At 36.0% G+C, this 23,996-nt stretch overlaps 1 protein-coding gene across 7 annotated transcripts in view; it reads right to left on the bottom strand.

Moving 5' to 3' along the window:
• LOC139697435 (folylpolyglutamate synthase, mitochondrial-like) overlaps positions 1-23,727 on the bottom strand; it is a 42,383-nt gene extending 18,656 nt beyond the window's left edge. Inside the window, exons 1-9 of one of the 7 annotated variants that reach the window (XM_071596143.1) lie at positions 22,491-22,554; positions 22,351-22,407; positions 21,419-21,461; positions 20,943-21,077; positions 20,494-20,596; positions 18,131-18,297; positions 5,449-5,691; positions 1,304-1,495; positions 929-1,065 (exon numbers count right to left, since the gene is read on the bottom strand). In XM_071596143.1, the coding sequence (XP_071452244.1) occupies positions 929-1,065; positions 1,304-1,495; positions 5,449-5,691; positions 18,131-18,297; positions 20,494-20,596; positions 20,943-21,077; positions 21,419-21,442 (1,001 nt within the window). In that variant the 5' untranslated portion in view covers positions 21,443-21,461; positions 22,351-22,407; positions 22,491-22,554. Of the gene's footprint in view, positions 1-928; positions 1,066-1,303; positions 1,496-5,448; positions 5,692-5,980; positions 6,159-18,130; positions 18,298-20,493; positions 20,597-20,942; positions 21,078-21,418; positions 21,462-22,350; positions 22,666-23,466 lie in introns of those variants that run through there. The other 6 variants (XM_071596144.1, XM_071596146.1, XM_071596142.1 and 3 more) reach the window with 6 other exon arrangements.
• Between the last annotated feature and the right edge of the window lie 269 nt (positions 23,728-23,996).

The following is a 23,996-nucleotide window of genomic DNA, read 5'->3' as shown; positions in this document are numbered from 1 at the left end:
GGCTATTCATTCCAAATTCTGAAGAAAAGGTATTTTGTGATTCTTCATTTAGCTCTGGAGATGAATTTCTGGGTTTTGAGAATGTCAATGGAAAGGAACCTAACAACTATGTCCCCAAGTTAATATTTTAAAGACAAATAACTATACATTTCATACAATAAATTAACATGGAATTCATGAAAAAAGTACTTAATTCTTAAAAACTTTAATAAAAAATGAGGTGCATCTTATGGGCTGCTGCATCCAACACATTGGCAAATTCTACACCTTTCATTTCACTCTTAACTATTTGGCATTGGTTTTATATTTGCAGCATAGCTATATTACGGGGTAATACAGTTCTAAACAATTTTGTACCATGTCAGCCTTCCCAAGCCATATCATCATGAGGTTTTACCTCAACACTTTGAATTAAAATCTATATGCAAAAAGTATATGCATATATTCTTGTCCAGTGAAACAATAATTACTGCAAGTTACCTTGCACCCCTGGACACCTAAACCATATTACTACAGAAAATTTACTTGTAAGATGAAAATAGGATCTCCTATGGTAACCAATAAATTTCATGCAATAATAATCATCTTTACATCATCACAATTTCAATTTAGATACAATACACCAATGCATTTGACATATTGATCAATGAAAAAAGACTAAGATTACCTAACATACGTTCCTTTCACACAAGAATTTGAGCAGGTAGAGCTATTTTCTCAACGAAGTAGAGCAGTAAGTAACCGGTTTATAGTGATTTGTATGACTTTCGACTAAATTTCCAGTTTTACGGAAATAATTTTTGGCTTAGAATTTCCCAAAAATTGATGAACCTGGATAAACTGAAGCCCCTGAATCAAAACATCCAAGGTTATTAATGTCTGAAAAAGTTTTCTAAACTCAGTAAAAATATATTAAATGTATTGCAACCTTATTACATTGGTGCAGTCATTCTCTCCGCCAATGCCAACTTCAATCACAGCCACGTCTACACCTTCCCTGATGAAAATGTTCAAGGCAAGTACAGTCAGGAACTTGAAATAAGGTGGCATGTCTCTCTCATGCTCCTATAAAATATTTAAGAAAAATCACATTGCTAACATAAACCATGGTCTATCAAATTTATAACTTACTATGAACAAATATTACACATGATAACAATTAATGCTCTTTTGAAACAATAATAAACTACTTAACAATACAAAAAATTTGCAACAACATACATTTTACAAGGAACAGAGTACAAATTCAAAACTGCTTAATGCAGCACTATAATTTTTTCCAACCTCCAAATATTAAACTTACCCTCTTTTCCATCAAAGTGTTATACACCTTCCAAAAGTAAAGGGTAAATAAATCATAGCTGATTGGTTTTCCATTCAACTGAATTCTTTCCCTGACCTCAATAAGATGTGGTGATGTATAAAGTCCTGTTTGGATTGATGTAGATGGAAGATCAAGCATCCCTCTTCTTCCAAAGGATTTGTTCATTTTTTCCTGCATGATACAGCAATAAAAATAAATTCTTACGAGAGACACACAAACTTGGTAATCAAACTTATCCAAAATGATGGCAAATGCTATGACAATGGCTCAATATGAGATTAGATTAATAGTTACAGTAGGGACTATATGTACATTATATGTTTGTATTTTGAAAATCACTGGCAAGCCTTTAGGCACTAAATCTGAAAGTCCCATTATCTTGAATAATCTTTCAATTTCAGTCATAATAAATCTTAACTAATGTTCGTCATAAGTCCTTTTTCTATTGGCTTTGCACAAGAAAAATAATTTACAGTAAAATTACAAGAACTTAAAAAAGTAAGAAACAATTTAAAATTCATTAATAAAGTTTTTACCCAATTTCAAAGTTCCATTTATTTTTGCAAAAATATTTTATTATTTTACTTTAAATCTTAAAAAATAAAAATCAGGCAGACCTTCTAGAAGTGTCAATAAAAAAACTTGAGGAGCCTCAGTGATTGAAGCAAATGATTAATGTTAAGATATTACATCTATTTTTATTGAGTGTGACTTTTAATAAAGAATTAAGAGAAAAACTGTTTTCATCCCAAATACTGAAAAAAACAATTACTAACAAACAATGGTAAAAAGGAATAACAGAAGTATGTCACTTTTATCAAAAATGAATTATCTTTTTCACCCCAAAATGCTGATTTGCCAGTTAATGTAAGACAAAAATAATTCCATAAATAGTCAGGATTTGGTATTAGAACTCATTTAGTCCTTTCTTGTGTTTATCTGATTATTTTTTATGAATTAAGTTCTTTTTGGAAAAGAAAATACTTGGTTATTCCACATATATTTTATTGTATACAACCTACGTTTTGACTTACAAAGTCATCATCAGGTACACTTACTTTAGTTTAGTCAACATCATCTACAAGTACTTGAAGGTGTATAGCTCCTGGCTGGCCTGGCACCAAGTGTCAATATTTGAGTGAGTGAACACAAAAAATGCTTCCAGAAAATGAATGTATATTCCTTCTTCGACAAGTTATCACATGGATAATAACCATCAGATTGCCTCAGTGCTGGATATCCTGCACTTGGAGGAGAACAGGAGAAGGCTTGATGCATTGGAGATGCTAGACATCATCCAGCATTCCTTGAACAACGTTCTCAGCTAATGATCAAGTGCTTCCCTCCCATTCCCTCCACTCTCTCTTTCACTAAAACACCCATTTCACTAAATACAGACATTTTCAACAAATAGAGATTTCACTGCAGTTTCCTTAACCTCCCAGACCACCTTCATCTCCCCTTACCAGGAAAGGGACTGCAGCAGAAACTTTTTTAGATGACAATGTAATGTAAGAATCTCAAGAGGACAATGCATTGTAAAGACTAAAGAGGACAATGTAACAAGGATCACTGTTTCCCAAACACACCCGAGTGATTGAGTATGTGACTTTCAATTTTCCTCTAGCTTTTCACCTTGTTTTTACTTATACCCTTAGACAAACCCAGTGCCAGTCAAGTCTATGGCCTTAGGTCATTTTTCCATTTACATACATACTACTCTGTCCAATAAATACGCCAACTGATGCCATAAAAAACTTTATCTTGCAAAATTTAGTCCACATCGATTTTGTCCCATTCAAAGTACTCTCCATTCCTTGCTATGTGCTTATTCCATCTTCTTTTCCACAGTTTAAAGTGCCCTTGGGAGTCCTCTGCAGTTAGGATTTCAGTTTTCTCATTGTTCCTTGCTTTATTGTGCCCACATCTTCCCAGTGATGTCCCCTCATCACATTTTTGCATTTTCGGAATAGGAAAAAGTTGCAGGGTTGAGATCCAGGCGAATAAGGAGGATAATCCAGGATGGTGATTGATTTTTTTGCCAGAAACTGGCAAACAATCAATGCTGAATGTACAGGTGCATTGTCATGGTGAAAGATCAATCCACCATGTTTGGCTAAAATAGTGTGAACTGTTGATTTTCCTAAATTCAGTTCATCAGCTTCATTCAGACAGTTTTTCATCGATCGGCAAGGATAAGGGACCGCACAGTATCAATATTGTTGTCAACACAGGTGGTTGAAGGTCGTCCCGGCCTTGCATCATCCATGGCATCTTGTCGGCCATATTTAAAAGCTTAAACCACTTGAAAACTAATGTTATCTTCATAGCATTATCACCATTCTATTCCTAATTCCTCCAGCTCAGGATGATATTAATTGGAGAGATTCTCCCATAAATCTACATTACTTAAAATCAGAAGCAGTTTACTTTTAAGTACTTTACAGTTTAAGGCTGATTCAATGGCAAGACTCTTCTTTCACTTGGCTCACCACACCCTCAGCTTAGACATTGGACAGTTGAGTCCAGGCTTTTTTGATGTAAAATGCAATTGTGCGTTTGTCTTGTGGCAATACTCGACTAATTTTTGGTGATATTCCCACAATGAAGCTTAATTTGCACCACTTTTGTTGGGTTTCTCCCTTGTCATGGGCTAGGAATATATTGTTCAGGGTACTTTTATTCCGGTTTATTTTCCTTTAATAATGATTCTGGTAAACTTGAGGGGTAGCCATTGCTGGATGCTATTGATTTATGGTTGATTCTAAATAGAAATAATCTTTTTCACAGGGGAGGGTTGTCAAATCTATGTAACACTTCATGTGGGGATGGATGGCTGGTAGTTAGGTGCATTAAATTTTTGCTTAAATTGGATTTTCTATATGTTGAGACATGGTTATCTCTATTCTTTTAATGATACGTTCAATTGAAGAAGTGTAACCTTGATTCACTTATTTTTTCATAAACAAACCGAATAGCTTGACTTTATTTTTTTAACACTTTCCAGAAATATGGTCAAGAAATGGTATATCCATTCCCTTAAGCAGATTATACTACCCACATAGTAGTACTAGTTTAGAATACTGTTCATTAGTTTAGTCATAGTCGCAAGTAGGGGAGCAACCACCAGCCAATATTATTTGGGCCGTAAGGGATAGGTAGGTGATTCAATATGGGTAGAATACTCAGGGATGGAGAAGGCTTGGAGGAAGGGTGAAGAGAAACCTGGCATTGGCATAAGTCTACTATTAACACAAGGTGCCAAAGGGTCCACAGTTTAAAATCCCACTTGAAGGTTGGCGTACCCCACTCCAAGTGCTTCACCCATGGCACACATATCGGAACACCTCTAACAAATTCTTACATCTCTTGAGATTTAGGGGGAGGGGAGGGAATTTGGGCCCCCTGGGAAGAAATTTATTCAAATAAAATATGTTCACAGAGAGAGGGAAGCTTATAACAAAATTGAATGGGGACACGTTAACCCACTTGTAGGATTAATGACCAGTGATGATGGGAATTGAAAATATTCCCCTCATCTTTCCTAAGTTACCTCCCTTAAAATATTTTTATAATTTGGGAACTGAATTAATAATGAACGCCATTGATGAGAAATTATTATTTACTTCCTGCATTGTCAGATGTCATGGATTGGACATGTGGGGCAGAGAAGATTGGGCCAATAAACTGTAGAAGCTCAAGGTGATAGAACTGGAGAGCTTAATGAAATCTATCATAGAAAATTTTTTTAATCGACTTTGGTAGGATATATGGAGGTCATTACGTGTCCCTTATATTTGGAAACGATAAAAAAACATCAAAATTATAGTGGTAACCCAGGTCAGATATAAATAATAATTATATCCTAAACCTTCTGTAGAAGAAAATAAATGAAAAAGGAAAGTGACAAAGTTTGTGATAATAGAGAGTACAAAATTCGATTTTCATTTTGTTTTTTCATTCATAAACCTGTTAGAAGTTTGAAATTACTTTAATTATTTCTCAGAAGTAGCTCAACATTGAGCACTGTCGGGATTGATCATTCATAGTAAAGACTTCCCTTTGGTTTACGGTCAAGATAGTAGCTTCATTACACAGTTATGACAGAACTTTACTTGGCTTACCATTCCATAATGGCGTAACATGGACTCACAAAAGGCGCAGGTGGATCCTTTCCCTTTAGTGCCTGCAACATGAATTACTGGTAGACTATCAAGTTCATCCAAGCTAATTCCTGAACGAGCCAGGAACTTTCGGGTGTCTGACACATTTTCATTCTTTTCAATTAGGCCTTGTTTACGTTTTTCGCGAACTTCTTGCAAGACTGATGCATTTGTTTGAAGTAGGTTAAGTGCCTTAACTGCCTCCTGGAATTAAAAGGAAAGTGCTTATTTGCATTCATTGACGAAAAGTAGCTTTTACAATGAAAAGGGTAAACATACATTCTTGACCAAATGACTTTAATGAAATCGTAGCATGAAAACATATTCGAGCAAGTGCAGCGCATTGCGCAACAAGACTGAAATAATACACTACATTATCAATGAATAGATTCAACAGGAAAGTCCAAGTTAGGGCGCATAATAAATAATTTGAGATAAATATTCAGCGCTAGTCTGTCCGCCAATGTTCAATGAAGGTAAGACTATTTGTTACCCGATAACCTCCATTCCGTGCATCAGTCGAGTAAGCGTCTGTGCAAACGCGCGAACAGTTTATTTCTCTAAGTCCTTTCACCATTGTCAGTTTTCGAAGAAAATGACGCATTACCTGCGGGTGTTATATAAGCACTGAATGACACTAACGCGGGAAGCACGTGACTTAACTTCGGACAGATTGTCGGCTTGATAATCAACCTTGAGCATTACGGTCTTTTCTTGTTTTAACGTGTTAAACGGGTCGTCTGCTAACCAATGTGAACGCGCTGCCTTCTTGGCGCTCTATTTGACATTTTTATTAGCGCAGCTGAGCCCTCGCTGGTATAACAAATAGATACGGTCATAACACTTCCTTCCGATACGAGTATGTATGTTAATCTGTCAGCGCGAATAACTAAAGCAAATGTTTGACTTGCCCAAGGAAGAAACTCTACCTGCTTACATGATATTTTTCATAAGCATCATATTAACAAAACCATGGCAATCAACCTACAAGTGTTTATTATGATAGGTGAGGGTAGAGGTAATTATGTAAATACACTAATGAGCATGAATTTCACAAATCAGGACTAGGGAACAGCTCTTTTCCCAGTGCTGGTTGTAGTTTATGAGGTAGTCATGGTGCCTGCATAAGAGCCCAATATTGGATGGGTTCAATTTGAGTAGGTTACTAGGTGAAAGATCTTTAAGAACAGTAAGGCCTTGGTCAAATTTTTGATGTATTTAAATATCCCCAGTTTCACCGAAGTTCCATGTTTTTTTGTGAGATAGCACAGATGGCTGAAGTCATAGAGTAATATGCAGCAGGGTGGAAGAGAGCCAACAAGGGATGGCCACAACATAGATCAAAGAGGTAGGAAGAAGCATACTAAACATCGAGCACATGACTGATAGGATATTATTAGTAGAATCAAAAGCTGAACCAAACAACTTGGTCATCATTCAGGTCTACATGCCACCAAGCAATCATAGGGAGGAAGAAGTCCAAAGAGCATATGAAAAGTAAAGAGGATATAATTGTGAACGTTCCAGGAGGAAAACATTGGATAGTGATGGGGACTAAAATATGACAATAGGCAAAGGAGGAGATGGTAGTGAAGTAGGGACCTACAGTTTAGGAACAAAAATGACCTTTGCATTAAAGCAATAGAGTTTTGAGTTCTGCATGAGACCGTGCAATCATCACCAAAACTTTGTTTAGGTATCACAAAAGGAATTGGTATACATGAAGAATGACAGGGGACTTGGAAAGATATCATTTAGATTATATTATGGAATGGTACAGATTTAGGGAAAGTTTAATCAATTCGTACAGTTACTGGAGCGGATGCAAACTCTAATCACAATTTAGTTGTTAGAGAGTGTAGTGTCCAATTCAAAAAGATTAGGTAAGGGAGATGGACTAGGAAATGGAATGTAGTAGCATTGTCTGAATTGACGTTGAAGCAGTATGAGCCAGCTCCATAGAAAATCATGGGTGAGGGAAAGTAACAGTACTTTATAGGAAAAATGGAAATATATCAAAAACCACAAAAGAAACTATAAGAACTGTTAATAGCAAAAGGACAAGGAAACCAAGGATTGGTGATGAGACCATTAGAAAGCTAGATGAAAGAAGGAAAAGGAAGAATATCAATAGAGTTAGGTAGAAGGAAGTACAAAGAGTTAAATAATAAAGTGAAATGGGTAACAAAAGGAGCAAAATATGAGTGTTGGATGATGCAGCACGAGGATATGGAAAGTTTGCAGAGGAAGAGTGAAATTGGTGTGCCATACAAGAAGGTTAAAACAGTAATGGGAAGCAAGAAGGGCAAATCAGTGGGAACAGTTATAAATAAGTTGGGGAAAATACTAGATGAACCAGGAATGATCCAAGAGGGATAGAAGGAATAACGAGAGGAACTGTATGGTAAAGATCTCAGCCCAGGAGGGTTAGACATGGAAAGAGAATATTACATAGATGAAGATTGCTAGGACCAGGCTTACTTTACAGTGAGATAGAAAGGGCATTACGGGAATAAAATCAAATAAGTCAGAGGGGGCAGACAACATTCCTGCAGAACCATTTCAATATTTACAAAAATGTGGGAGGAAGAGGTTTTATGGACTATTTCGTAGTATTTATGAAAGAAGAATTTGGCCAGAAGATTTTGTCAGATCAGTGCTAGTTCCTATTCCAGAAAAGGTTAAGGCCACATTATGTGAGGACTAGAGAACAATAAGTTTGATATCACACACAGATACAGTGGTTCTCATGATCATCAACAAGAGGTTGTAGAGCAGAGGAAATGATAACTTGGGGGATGATCAGTTAGCATTTAGGAAGGGGAGAGGCATGCATGATGCCATTGCAGTAAAGAGATCACTAATAGAGAGAAACATAGAATACAATCAGGATATATTTGCCCGTTTTGTGGATTTCAACAATGCATTTGATAGAGTGAATTGGGAAAAACTAATTAATATATGTATATAGCTAAAAATAGGAATAGATTGGAGGGATAGGAGAATAATCTGCAACCTGTGTATGTCTCAGAATGCTCCGGTGCATTTACAGTGGGGGATGGGGAGTCTGGATGGGTAGTGTTAGGAAGAGGAGTAAGGCAGGGTTGTCCATTATAACTTGTGCTGTTTAACAAGTATGTTGAAGAAATGATAATAGAAGCAAGGGAAGAACTGGAGATAGGAATGAAAGTCGGCCGGGAATTCATAAAATCAGTTACGATTGCTGATGACGAAGCTTTTGTTTGTCAGTCAGCCAAGGAATTGGAAGCATTGCTAAGTGCATTGGAAATGCAGTGCAATATTTATGGGATGAGAATAAATGGAAACGAAACAAAGGTTATGCGGTTAACCAGAAAGAGAAAGGCTAAGTTAAGCATTAAAATAGGAGGGCAAAATATAGAACAGGTGGAACAGTTTACGTATCTCGGAAGTGTTTTGGAGGTATCACTAGGTCAAATTAATAGGGCCATACGAAGATGAATTGCATTAGGCAAAGAAGCTTTCTCAAGGAGAAAATCGATGACAGGGATGTTGAGTAAGGATGTTAAGAAAAGACTCATTAAAACTTTTATATGGAATGTAGTTATGTAGCGTGGAAACATGGTCTTTGCATAAGGATGATAGGCATAGTAAATTGGAGAATATTGAAATGTGGGGGTGAAGAAGGACACAGAAAGTAAAGAGGACAGAAAAGAAAGTAAATGAGGATCATAATTGTTCCATTACTAATTTTGCAGCGACTGAATCATATGGGTTGGTGCACCTTCCTCCTGGAAAACATATGGCCTACCAGATGACAAAGTTTTCCTCCTTGGCTTCACTATGTTTGTCAGAGCATGCTAAACTTCATTGATATTTTCTCCTTTTTTAAAGAAATGCAGTGGCATGATATCACCCTGACAACCGTCGAGCATCTTGATAATACTCCTTCAAGTGAGTTTTCCTTGCTAGTGTTGCAAAACCATTACCAGATTTTTCTGACTCATTATACTATCGATCTCATACACCTGAAGAACCAAAAAATTTCTTTTGTCCAGCGACCAGCATGTACACTTTCAATAATTGTGGCTCTTCGGTTGTACTCCGCACTGTAACTGTTTAGAGGTTATAACTGTTCAGTACATCAAGCTTATTTGGGCACCAATAGCAACCTCCACATGTAGTAAAAAATGGCCAAAATTTCAAATTGAATTTTGCCTGGCATCACCATGTATAGTACCCAGCTCTCTGTGCTCACTTATGTTTTCTATAGCCTGTTGACATTCCTTCATTTTCAATCTGGTTAATGCTTCGACGTTCCGTTTCCTAAACCATTCCCTGCTTTATCTTTTTGAATCGGAAAATACACCTCATAATTACTTCATTGTGATCCCAGTCAGCATCTGCTCCTTGGAAACTGTGAGTTGTTCATGCTGTTCCTACATCTGTGCTCAACCATAATATAGTCTAACTGATAACTTCCCGAGTCCTCAGCATTTTCCATGCATACCTGTGCCTTTTGTGGAGCCTAAACCAAGTGTTGGAGATAATATTTATCCGCTTCTGCACCAGAACTCTAATTGCTTTCTGCCCTTGGTATTTCCTTCTTCCTAAGATGTAGCCCCCTATCTTACTGCATCTCTTCCTACCATTACTGCCGTGTTCTGATCCCCCATAACTATCAAATGTTTCCCTCCACGAACACCCACAAATAACATCTTACTGATCATACATACTATTGACTTTTCCCCTATAGTTGCTTGGTGGCATACATGCATGTACAGATAAGAAAAATAACCAGTTCATTGGTCCAGCTTTTACTTCTACTGATAATATCAATCAGTAGCTTACTATGAGTCTTCCTAACTTTTTGTTCAATATTATTGCCACAACTCGATGGTTCTCTTTACCTCTGCTGAATATATTACTTTTTCCATGTCTCTCCACAGCCACATTACAATAAATAGACTTCACTCTATGCCTATCATCTTGCTTCAATGATCATGCTTTCATGCCATACAAAACTATGCCTCTCAAGACTTTGAAAGTTATTATTTATACAAATAAAGGAAGCAAGAACAACTCTAATAAGTATCGACCAATTGCTATACAGTCAGTGTTCACTAAAATATTTCTAAATAGACTTACAGGTACATATCGCTTCATTCCACGATCCACAAGGAAATGTAGTTGCCAAACCTACGCATATATTGTCACTACTTTACCATCATTTTAACACCAAACAAATCAGCCCTAATGCCCATGATAATAACACCTCCCACATCCCAAGTAGAGGCAAGTCTCTCTTCTTATATCCATATCTGGAAAGAGTTAGGTACTGCAGGAAATAAACTGCATACAAACTGTAGTCGTGGAGAGGATAGTCTCCTAAGTTCTATGATTAAATTCTGCCATCCTTATATTAAAGAACCCCCACTTTATTTCATTGATGAACATCTCCCCCAAGGAATTTTTCCAACACCTCTCAAGACTTGGAAAGTTATTCATGTTTATAAAAACATAGGAAGCAAGAGCAACCCTAATAAATATCAACTATCTGTTTAACAGCCAGTGTTCGCTAAAATATTTCTAAATAGACTTGCATACCATTTCAGTAAAAATAATTTATTATCAAGCAATCAACATGGGTTCATGAAAAACATGTCCACCATTTCAGCCACATGCGAGGCCATAAACTTCATTTTGACCTCTCTTGATAATAAGGAAGTTACTGGCCTTTCCTTAGATTTAACCAAACCCTTGGACGCAATGAATCGTAGCATTCTTGCTAAAAAAATTGCAGTGTTATGGAATAAGAGGGGTACCAAGCCAGTACATCCAGTCATATATAAATATCGAGAGGATACACTCACTATAACAGTCAGTGGTTTTGAATACATTACCGAAGGCAAATCCAAACCCATAGGAAAGCCTAGGGGTCTAATTTTTGGTCCGTACTTTTCTTAATTTATATTGATCATCTGACCTCAGCTTAAACCAGAGTAAGTGGTATTAAACCAATTCTATACGCTGATGATACCTATATATTAGTTTCTGCAACCTCCATAAATTAATTAGTTGGAAACTGAACAATTAAAAATCCCAGGCAATATATTCCTCTCTCAACCTATTCAAACCGTCTTCTAACAGCGAATAGCCAAAATATAGAATTTACCACATCCACAACATTTCTTGGCATCCATTTAGACTCAAACTTAACATAGAAACCCATATAAACTGCCTTCCAGGAAAATTAAGTTCTGCATGTTTCTTCTGAAGGACTTTGGAGATAACAGTGAGCAAAGACATGCTACAAATGCTTTACTATGGCCATATCTACTCAAATATTACATATGGCATCATTCTCCTGGGTTGGTCTCATCTTGGGTTGGTTCTCCCAAGTCATATTTAAACTGCAAAAGAAGGCTAGTTTACATATTGCATCTGAACCTCCAATTTCAACTTCCCATCCAATATTTCAGGATCTTGGGCTGCTACCTTTCCCATCAATATATATCCTATTCATAGTAACATATATAAAATAACATCTGTTAGACTTCCATGTAAATTCTCACCATCACAGTCACCATTTCAGAACCCAGTCAAACCAGCACATCAAATATAATCAAATCAAAGCTACAAGCCTAGGACCAAAGTAAATGGGACTAAACTTATATAATAAATTACAAATTACCACAGAAATACAAAAACATAGATACGTAACACAGTTTAAAGGACAAATAAAAAAATATTTTGGAATTTTGTTCATCATATTCCTACCACAAAGGCTCACTACCAGTAAAGGGCTGGCAATGCAGATGTATTACAACTTCAAGCAAAACTGCATTGAAAAGTCAATGGTACAAGAGCATATCATTATTTTACGGTGGAAAAATACACCAAGTAGGAGTAATATTGACATTTCTCTGCCAATGATGAATTCTTTGAGAAAACAACGATTGGCACCACACTTTCTTAATTTGCTTGGAATATAAATCAAATGAAAGATTTATAAAAACATTAACTTTAAAATTCAACCATACAATTCATCATTTTATTATAAGATCTACAATTTGCAAACTCATGGCTGTCTTAAAAGATAAATGCACAAACAAATCTTCATAAAAATCATGAAAAATCTATGCACATGTACAGAAGAAGGTAATAATTAACAAATAATGTAATAATGAATTTGCACATAAAATTGATGGGTCATTTTCAAGCCTGGGGGATTGAAAGCATTACGGGGTTCATCAAGTGACTCTGCTAGTTGGTGCTACAACTAGACAAATCACTTCAGTTTGTCCACCAATAATTCAAAAAGAAACAAGAGAGACAACAAACCAGTCAACAAGAACATGGGCTCCTGTCTTTCTCTCACTTGCACAATTTCCGTGTCTCTTTCTTTAGACCTGGGCTTTCTCTTGCTCAGTCTCTTGCGCCACTTCCTTCTACTGTTCTACACATTGTTCTACATCGTTTTCTGACTTCGTAACACATTCTACCATTTTCTCTTCTTCCTTAACTGGTGTCACTGAGTCTATTGGATGCTCAACTGCCTTCTCTTCTGCATTATTCTCTTCTGTATGATTCTCTTCCGTGTGACTCTCTTTCTTATGAGTGTCTTCTATAACTTCCTGTTTTATTTTCACGGACCCCATTTCCTCACAGTTCTGATCATTGCTTGCTGCCGCTTCTTCCTCACCCCCAGGACTGGCTGCCTCTTCCTCGCCCCCAGGACTGGCCGCCTCTTCTTTTATATGTATGTCATTAGGCATTTTGTCTTTCTCCATATATAAACTTAAAGGTTCACTGAATGTTCCACACCGACCATGCACATCAACAGCTCTAAGGGCAAAGTGGTAGGTATAGCCCCCTAAAAACTGTAAAGATTTTTAAATAACACATTATTTTCACTTTTACGCAACAATCCACCCAAGATAAAATTTTTAAAACATTGTTGCTTACAAAAAACATCAAGTAAATTCATATCTCATTACAATGCAATAATACAAAAATAATTAGCTTTCATTAGAAATAGGAACTGGGGATGGTTTAACGTTGACCAGAGCCAATTAAAGTGAAACCTCAAATTTGAAGAATCTGAATTCACAAAATCTAGAAAATGTAGGTAATATTTTTGACTTGGACAGCTCGGTGTATAAATTATGCATACAAGACCTTCTATTACGGCTACTTGAAACCCAGAATTGACATAAAATCTCAGTTCTACAGAGATGAACAGTTGATTTTCATGTTAAATTTTACCATTTTGTTCTTAACTAAGTTTTTATATTCATATCATGTATAACTGTTCTGTAAGTTTGTGGTGGTCCAGGGGGTAAAGCGTTGGAGTACTGACCCAAAGGCCCATGTTTAATTCCCAAGCACCCTCAGCTTCACTCAATCTGTGTGACTTTTTGGGTACCACGTCTTCCTGGGAACAAAGGCAGCACAGGGAAAGGAACTGCTCCCCTCCTTACATGATCGGTAAATTTCATGGACCATTGGGCTTAGTACTAGGTAAAATTTAAATGAGAGTGAGAGAACTTCCAAACCTATTTGGACTCATATGAATTTAATTATGGCCATAGGAGTCTATCCACACACATCTATGAGAGGCTAAAACCACTCAGTGCTACCTTTGATCATCTTCAGTCATGGTCTTGAGAGAAGGGGAGAAAAATTATTATCAATGACATAGCCTTGATGTGAACATACACATGAAGGCTCAATGACACTCTTCAAGCCAATTAAATGTAAATTAGGGTTCATAAGAGTTTATGCATGGCAGTTATTGCCCATGTTCATGACTAAATGCTCAGGTTTTCAGACCTATTAAAACAGAACAGAATTTTTTTATAGCATGTCTGGTATTTTTACTTTGGGAAAATTTTGTTTTTATAATTCTAAAAAAATTAACTACATGAGTTTAAACCATTTCTGCCTTTAAAAATCATAACACCATTAAATAAATTCTATAAAAAGAATATTATGACAAATTAACAATCGAATTGATCTTTTACAAACAATGGCTATCAATTTGCAGGAAAAGGCCTTGAGGGGTACAATGAATTGACATGATTCATTTTTCCTAAGGTATTTTCATTCAAAAAGCAGATAAAGGCATGGTGATTGTACAAGAAAGAAATACTTACATTACTAAATGCGAAGACTTAATCAGAGACAACAATATTGAAGTAAAATTCCAAAGAAACTGCGGGAGATGCCGCAACAGTAACTTTTAACGGAGTCATCCGCTAATGTGCATTTCAATGCAACAATTTCAGAGTGTAAAAATCATTCGCCATCCCAGTCAAGGCGAATGATTTTTACACTCTGAAATTGTTGCATTGAAATATTGAAGTACTTCGTTCAGACCCAACCCCCAAGTTTCAACAAGAAATTAAGAAAGTGATTAAATCCAGGGATGCGTAATTTAAAATTGGAAAATGTTCAAACTAATGTAAATGAATCCCTCAGCACCATGGTTTTTTGGGCTACCAAAAGTTCACAAAAATGGGATTCTGATCAGACCAGTAGTAGCAAATATATCAGCTTCCAACCACATGCTATTGAAAAGATTTAATGAACTTCAGGGAGGTTTCCAAATTTTCCACAGAATAAGGTGTAGTGAATTCCTAGGACCTGGTCAACAAACTAATGAAAGAGGTCATTCCGAAAAAGCGTATGCTTGTTTCCTTCGATGCACACAACCTTTTCACCAATATGCCACCCATGGAAGCTGTTAACCTTGCCGAGGACATCCTGCTCTGGAAATCCATCCCAGTTATTAGTCAACTCTGCTCATTACTAAAGCCGTGGGTTTCCCAAAATTATCTTATTTTTAATGGTACATATTTCTAATAACCCATGAGCTTTAGCCATGGGCTTGCCCTTGTCCCCTTTCCTGACTGATATTTATATGGATAATTTTAAAAACTTTTTGTTCTCCTTGGCTCACCCTCTCATTAATAATGTATTTTGTAGATAGAAGATACGTAGATGATGATCTCTGTTTGTGTTTACAGGTTCCGATAGGCAACTAGATCAGTTTCCAGCACATTTAAATTGTCAATTCTAATGTACGAGGTCTGTTCTAAAAGTATCATGACAGTAGTGTTTTTTCGACAGCTTCCATTGGGATGATTGAGCTTTAGTTTCCACGTCATAACCATAAGCCCATGATTTGCCACCAGTTATGACCCTCTGGGAAATTTTGATCATCACGGACAGAGTCCAACACTTTATTAGCAATGTTAATGCATTGCTGTGTTTGGTTGAAAATGAGCAATTTTGGTATAAATTTCACGGCGACCTGTGTAATGCCTAAATCATTGGTAAAAATCGAATGGCACAAGCCAATCAATATGTTTAGGTTCTCAGCAACTTCTCTACCGGTGATTCGACAACTGGCCAATACTATTTTCATCACTTCATCAATGTTTTCATCTGTTGTTGACGAGCTAGGGCGTCCAGCACAGTCTTCGTCGTTCACATCTTCTCGGCCCTCTGAGAACATTTTGTACCTCCGATAAACGTTGCTTCGGTCCAAGGTAGCTTCTCCATATGCCACAGTCAACATTTGGAAAGCGTCCGCGCACTTAATTTCGTTTTTCACACAAACTTTGACAGATTCTTTGATCCATTTTTTGGAATAGGCAAAAATCGAAGACAAGCCAAAACACGTCCAAGCAAAACAGCAGTCAAAAATTAACTGAACATTCAAAATGGCCGCACTTTTCCGCATAAGTACAAACATGAAGCCACAAAATAATCTAAATCAAATATACGTAACCTGCAAAAATTCAAAATTTGTGATACTTTTTGAAGACCTGGTACAATTCATGTGTGAAAAAGAGGAAAAGGTTTCCCTGAATTTCCTTGACCTATCCATTTAAAATACAAAGATGGGTTTACAGTACTCCATTTTTCATAAGGAAAATGTATGTACAGACCAATAAATTAATTCCTCTTCAAGGCATTGCTTCACCCAAAAGCTTTTGGCATTTCATGCAATGATACACCTATTAGCCTCTATCCCTACATCAAAATTCAATATAAATAAGGAACTTAATGTAATTGAAACTTTAGCAGTAAACAATGGCTATTCAGATGATGTAATTAATACACTTTGCCGGAAGAAACTTACGAAAATAGCCTAAAGCCACATTAACAATTCCGAATATTTAAAAGACACCACTGCAAAATTGTGTCGAATATTTTTTCTAGGGAATATATCTCAATAAGCAATCAAAATGTTACCTGAAGAAAAAATTAAAGGTGCCTTTAACAGTGGTTCATGCCTTAAGGACCTGATCTCTCACACTAAAGACAAAGTTCCCAAAACGAGGAGTGGTGTGTATGAATTTAAGTGCCCGGAATGTAATATGATGTATAATTGGGCAAAGAGGACAAAAATTTAAAGAAAGGATAAAAGAACACGAAACATGTGTAAAGAATAAGAACATTACATCCCTCTTTGCAAAGCACCTCATCGAGAATGACCAAAAAAGTGACTTTTTGACTAAAATTCTTTGTTTTGAAAATAATGGTCAAAAGCTTCATGCTTTGGAGCAGTTGGAAATTTTGAACTGCATCCATTGCAAGAATGAACTTGCCAATGTAATTTTGTATCCCTCCCTCCCCTAGACCCACCTCTCTTCCAAGTCAATGATTGACACCGAAAGATATAATTCTCTTTTCCTCCCAGCTACATTTCAATATTTTTACCACCCCACCCTTACCCTACCTCTCCCTCCGATCAGAACATAAATATACTAAGTTTGCTTCTATGAGGACCACCTGATGATGACATTCAACGTCGAAACCTGGGTCGTGTTTTTAAATAAAGTCTGTGGCATTAAAAATCAATAATTTCATTTCAATATGTTATGCAAATTCCATCAAGTTACATCGCAGACAACAAATTTTATAAATTGACTGACATAATCTTAACAAGCTAAGACTATATATCTTCAGTATCATAGGATTAAGTCACTCGGGAACCATTTGCCTTATAACAGTACATGATAAAAACTTGTTCAGGATATTTCCCTACTCCAGCCATTAGGGGGATCAAGATGGTGCGGTGGCTAACGTACTGGCTTCCCACCGTGAGGGCCCGGGTTCGAATTCTGGTGATGACAGATATTTTCCAGTGGTGTTTCATACTTGAGGTGATTTGTCGAAGGCACTTCAAGTGAGTATCCGCCGGATGGGACATTAACCTGCGGACCCCTTAGTGCCTTTCATAAAGAGTAGGCTAATGCCGATGTCGGGATTCTATCCTCCCTTCATCCTTTCCATCCCTAATGGCGCAAATGACCTCAGCTGTCGGTCGCCTCCAATAAAAACTGCCACTCGAGCTATTATAAGTTGCCTTTCCTTATATTAAAACCCAACTTGAACTCGTACATTTCTCAGCAAGTTGCTATTACGAGAGGGATAGCCGTATTTTGTCCCTCTCTCCACAGCACCTTTACACGTAACCCTCCTTGTTTTTCATTTTATTATCCCATTCATAGGATACAGCTTGACTCCGACATGGATTTCCCAAAAAAACCAATTTATGCAGTATTTCTAACAATTCCATTATTCAACCACTATTCCATTCTTTCATCCATTCAGTAAGACTACATATTTTTAAGTCAAAGACAATTACCTGAGATAAAGTACATGCCATGGGTAGAGTCGAAGGAACAATATCACCTAATTTTTGCCATAATGATGTAGATGGTGGTTGTGTTCCTTCCTTATATGAGTAAAGTTCATACTTGGCAATTTCTTCATGGTCAGGAGTTAAGAGTGTATGCCATGATACTTGAGCTCCTGTATAGAAACAAAGAGAAAAATTAGCCTAACTTACCCAGCATATTAAACTAAGTACACATTTTTTACATCTATCATTTTATAATCCTTATGATTTGCCCAATCTTTCCCGCCAACGACATATACAATTACTCTTGTGTGTACATGAACATTTATACATTTAGGAGAGAGGTTTTTATTTCTTGGAATATGACAAAATCAAAAGCTATAATTCAGTTCATTGGGAATTGTGGAAGTTTTTAAGAACAATAAACTCAAAAGGTCTTGGTTTTCAGAAGAAATATTTTGATTATAAAAATCACTGATAGAAACCTTGCAAAAGATTCTGTAATTTCAGATAAGTAAACATGCATACAAATAAATGTATTTCTAATGAATGAATGAAAATGAAGGAAGAGATTCAATTAAAATGAAGACAACAACACTAATGTACTGGGTGATGTAATAAATTGCAAGATGACACTGAAAACCAATTGAAGTATGAGTAAAAGTATGTTCCTCCTTATTGTAACTTAATTTTTGAACCACTAAGTAACTCTGCAATAAATAATGTAAAGTAACCTAATTTTCTTTAACTGCAACACAAATGATTTCACTGAAATTGGGAATACATATTAGTGCATGAATATGCTTCAATGCAGTGAAACATGGTGTAGAAATTTTTAATTTAACTTTTTGAGTTTCTTTTCATTATGGTAATCAAAAACTTTCACTAATTCATGCCTGACTGGGCTAATTTAATCCTTGAAATTGGAAGATAATTTTATTGAACAATTTCTCTAAATCAAGTTTAATAGATATACAGGAAATCCCCACTTCCCAACCATAGTTATTCTCTAAATGTGCATATAGATATAACATATCTCCCTCAAATTTAACTTCACTTGAGGAGATACAAGGATTATATGTAAATGACAAATTAATTATATGGCACTTGGCTTTTATTAGTCATATTTCAATGAAAAGGGGAACAGAAATCAACAGCTAAATGCATGCCTAGCTAACACATTTCCAATTCAACTGAACCACCAAAAAAAATGGAATAGCTTTTTAGAATAAAATAAGGCAATAAATACCCTATACATTTTTAAATCTCAGAAGATAACACCTAGTTTCATGAAATATATATGGCTATACAAATATTCTGTTGAGAATAGGGTAACTATTTGTTGACTTAGTAAAATGAATGTAGCATCTGGATGATAAATCTAAAACTGCTCAACTGCAAGATGAAAAATGTATATTTTCCCAATAATAAAAACAGAAAAATGTTAGGTGGTGGGATACATTATGGGTTGTTGGGAGTGCAGGGGGGTAGTCTGCATTGATACCACAGGGACTCCTTTAGTACACTGCAGTATGACCCTCAACTTTAGCCTCTAACTTTGATGAAACAACCCAAAAATTTTTATGCAAGCAACAAAAAGCAGAATTGCACTTTAAAATGTGTAACAAAGAGTGTTGCAAAGGTTTAATATTTAAAGTTGAACATTTCAAATATATAAGTGAAATAATTGCTCAGAATTCTATGAAGTTTTCTACAAACTTCTCATCATATCTTGTTTTGTTCCAAGCATACTTCTACCTTATGCATGAGGAGAATGAGTGTGTTCAAACAGTTTTAACTCAAGAACCACTATTAAAATATAAGTAAATGCTAACAGTTTATATATTAGCTACATATGATAAGTGGGAAGTTACATACATTTGAATTTTGGATGCGTGACTTTTTCTGCTTTTCCAGGCATCGTATTATTTTATTTTAAAAAAATATAGCTCAGTGCTTATGTTTGCATACCTTAATACCATGGCATTTCATTGTCTGAAAAAACAAACTGATCATGGATGCCAAAATACATTTAATATCCTAAGAAATACAAATTCACTAGCACAAGTAACATGACTTCTTCAGTGTCAGTCTTTCATGTTTTGAAAGAAGATTGAACAATTCTATCGCTAAAAAAATCCCAGGTTGTCAGTTTGCTAGATGTGTACCCATCTGGAAAATGAAACCCTTGCCCTCATTAGCCTTGAATAGCACATTCACCAGCCAACCAGAGTTTACAGATTGGAATCTACCCTCAACTACAGATATTGTTTAGTTGTTCAATGGATTCTTTCAGGCGAGTTCACAGAATGAATAGTATACCTTCCAATAAATTATTTCAAAACTTATTCCAAATCATAACTACTCACCTTCTGGCTTTTCATAAAGTTTTATTAATAGCTTGGGCGGAGGACGCTTCCAATTTTCATTGCTGTTTGTGACAGGAGGTTTCTCTGGTAGGGGGGCAGGATGCTATGACATAAAATTAAAAAATTGCAAAATCAGCATTTGGCTGAGTTAGATGCAAGATTTAATAAGATATTATGCGGACTCTCAAAAGTTCATTCCAAACTGTGCAACAGACATGAACTACTTTCCAGTTTTAATTTCAAAAGGAGAGGTAAATAGAAAAATTCACTGCAGAATATAAAGAAAACGGTACTAAGTCCTTAATGGAAATAACAATCTTAACGCAAGAGGTAATAGCAACAGGCCTGGCAATCCAATTAATGATAACAGTATCCATCACCTTTTTGTTGATATTTCATTCTCACAAGATGAAATGTTTAATTACATACATGACCACATCAAAACATACCACAAGTGGTGATGCAGTCTCATCTTCAGCGTCATCGGATGGGGACTGGTCCACTTGATTTGAATTTTCGGCTACAGTTGGCTGTTGCTCCGATTGGGGAGGAGGATTGGTTGGTGAGCTACTAGTAGCTCCATCCTTAAGAAGAGCAAACATACACCTATGTCGTTATTTAAAAAGTGACTCACCTTGTTATGATAAATACCCAGCTTTTATATTGGAAAATTATAGGGAACCTATGAAAATGAGCTAATGAAAACTTCAATGCACGAAACTCATACTATGACAGAATGCTCAACATGCAACGAGAAAACACTACTATCATTAAAAGAGATTGACAGTATGAAGGTAAAATCCTCAGAACGTTATAATCATGAATCCCAAAATGTTTTCACCAATTGACAGTGAGAAAAACTTTTACACTGTCCACACACTTCCATTGAATTATGCTTAGGGATATTGCATAAGCAGGTACTTGCTTGTGGAGAGGATGTGGTTACCATTTGAAATTACGATGAAATCCTGTAATAAAAGAAACAACATTTAGTTGGGGGAAGATATTACAAAAGAAACTTTAAAAATAACAAGTTTGTGCTTTTACATTTGAGGCACATATTAAAAGCCAAGATTAACGTCATGGTGTTTTAAAAATCGAAATTATCGATTTAGAGAACATTATTCTGCAAAAACTCCTAGCCAAATGTACTCTGGAAATATTCCATACAATTATAATCAGGTTAAAAAATAATAAAATGCATACATGAAAAATAGTACAGCGACCTAAAGGGCAACCACCAGATTTTTCTAAGAAAACAGAGAATGCAGTCTCTTTTTACGTAAATCAGATTTTCCAAATTCTCAGTCCATTGAAATACCAATTTTTAATCGATTGGTACAAATTAATTTTGGTCGTTTTTAGACCGATGACGGTGCGCCAGAGCTAGGGCCGTACATGGTACCCTAAAGTGGGGCTAATACAGACCATATTTCACATGGTAACATTTTATCGACAACCATGACATAATGAAAATTTTCGTGGTGTTTGCAATTTAACATTCAGCTCAATTTCAGAGAAAAATATTACTCATTACGCCGTATTTAAGTACTAAGGAAGGGTGAAATATAGAGCAATAAATAAATCAGAATGTAGCAGCCAAATAAGGATTTGCAAGTTATAAGCTGTATTCCTTGCTTTATTACAAAGAAGTACAAGCTTATTCAACTTTCGCTGCCTGCTTAAAACTCTAACATTTGTTGATTTTACAGCAAGTTCCACAAGTAATGATTGCAACTTCAAATAGATATTTAAATACAATGACAATGTGCACACTGGATACATTTATTCTACTGCCGACAAGAACAATGTACTACTTCATATAACGAACTGCGGACATCAGCATGAAATCCTTACCAACTCCGAAAACCAATCACGGCACTAATCTCCACATTAACACCACCGAGGGCTTCTCTAAAACAAAGTATACAAGTAACACAGTTATGCCTTCTAAACATTAGTTTTGAACCATGGAACACCCACTCCCATGCTAAAACCTTTATAGCTGCGTCCAACCTGGTTACGCATTAAGGAGCATGCTTGATGCCTTAGTGTAAAGCGCATAATGAAAACTCAGCTCGAGTTTGGCCACCCTATGCGGTAGTACTGCCATCTATGTAGCTAAGAATAAGGAATAAACATATGATGTCCGAATGTAAATATTTTGATAGATAGATTGTGCGAACATTTGTGTGCTGTTGCAAAACCGCGTGAATATTATTGCTTAATTCTGAGTTCACTTTACAATTCATTCGGCAGTCTTATATTGAAGTTTTCCATTTATTTCTTTGCCTTAACTAGGGCGAGTTTTGGTACAAGTTTTGTAGTCATTTTCTCTTATCGGACTATATTTCCTCTATTATTAGATTATCCCTTTTTTGACTTGCTTTAGTTATTAGGTCTTAGAGCATTACATTTAAATAATTTTAAACGTTTTATCTTACTACATGGTGTTGTGCACCAGTGTATTTTTTCGGTCTGTAATCCTCGTCAGTAACTGTTTTAAGAAATGTGGCGAGTGTAGTTCATTTATATTTATGCATACTTTTCTTGCGTAAGATTTAATAATTTTAAGTTTAGCTTAGTATCAATTAAATATTTAGCCTACAATTAGTCTTTGTCGGCACTTTTTCATTTTTGTTGGTTGTATTATTTGTGGGATTACGTAGTAAAATAGTGACTCCTTTATCCAAAGTTCGGCGAACGACCTAATAATTACGCAGCTGGATTCATGCAGATAGCTACATTTTCATTGAGGGAATTACTAAATGCTTACACTCTCCCAATACAACATAACGCTTGAAGATTCTTTTCAGTAGTGTTTATATACCAAAATAAGATTTAACAAACACACAAACGAGGCATAGATGGAATCCTGGGAAAATACGCACGAATCGGAGTAAACAGAATAACTTAAGAAGACGATGTTCTTGGTCATGAAATGCATCACCAAACAAAGAAATATGTTCTTACCTCTACCTTTCAAATTCTGTATCCAATTACTTGATAAAATAAAGTTATTATAAGAATTATACCACATTCATGTGGAAGACGCCAAATTTCTCTTGCCCAAGGAAAGCTCCGCCTTGTCCCACCTCGCGCTAATAAAGCCCTTCGTTTTTTCAACGAGTAAAAGTGTACTCTATCAAATAAATAACCAATGTTATCGTGACTGATCTACTCCCGCCATGGCGATTAATCTTTCTGCTAGTCATCTCGCTTTTAGCACTTGGTATTATGGTGTCGGGCCGAATGATTCAATTTATTGCATCGAATCAATTGGATCGATTCACCTTAATGACTCGTTCACTTGAGTGATTCATTTGAATAACATTGGAGTACCGCGGCCTGCATACCTAACTGATGTACCTATATATTCTAAATAAACCACACAGCTAATAGATAAAGTAGGAATGATCCAGGTCACTCGACAATAATCGGAATTTTTAATTCTCTTTTTTCCGGTGACAGTAAATGATAATAATTCCATGGACCACGCTTCA

Source organism: Hetaerina americana, unplaced genomic scaffold, assembly GCF_022747635.1.
Source record: "Hetaerina americana unplaced genomic scaffold, ioHetAmer1.1.p SCAF_76, whole genome shotgun sequence".
Classification (NCBI taxonomy): Eukaryota; Metazoa; Arthropoda; class Insecta; order Odonata; family Calopterygidae; genus Hetaerina; species Hetaerina americana.
Note: the sequence above shows the minus strand (reverse complement) of the source record. Positions and strands in the feature narration are given on the sequence as shown.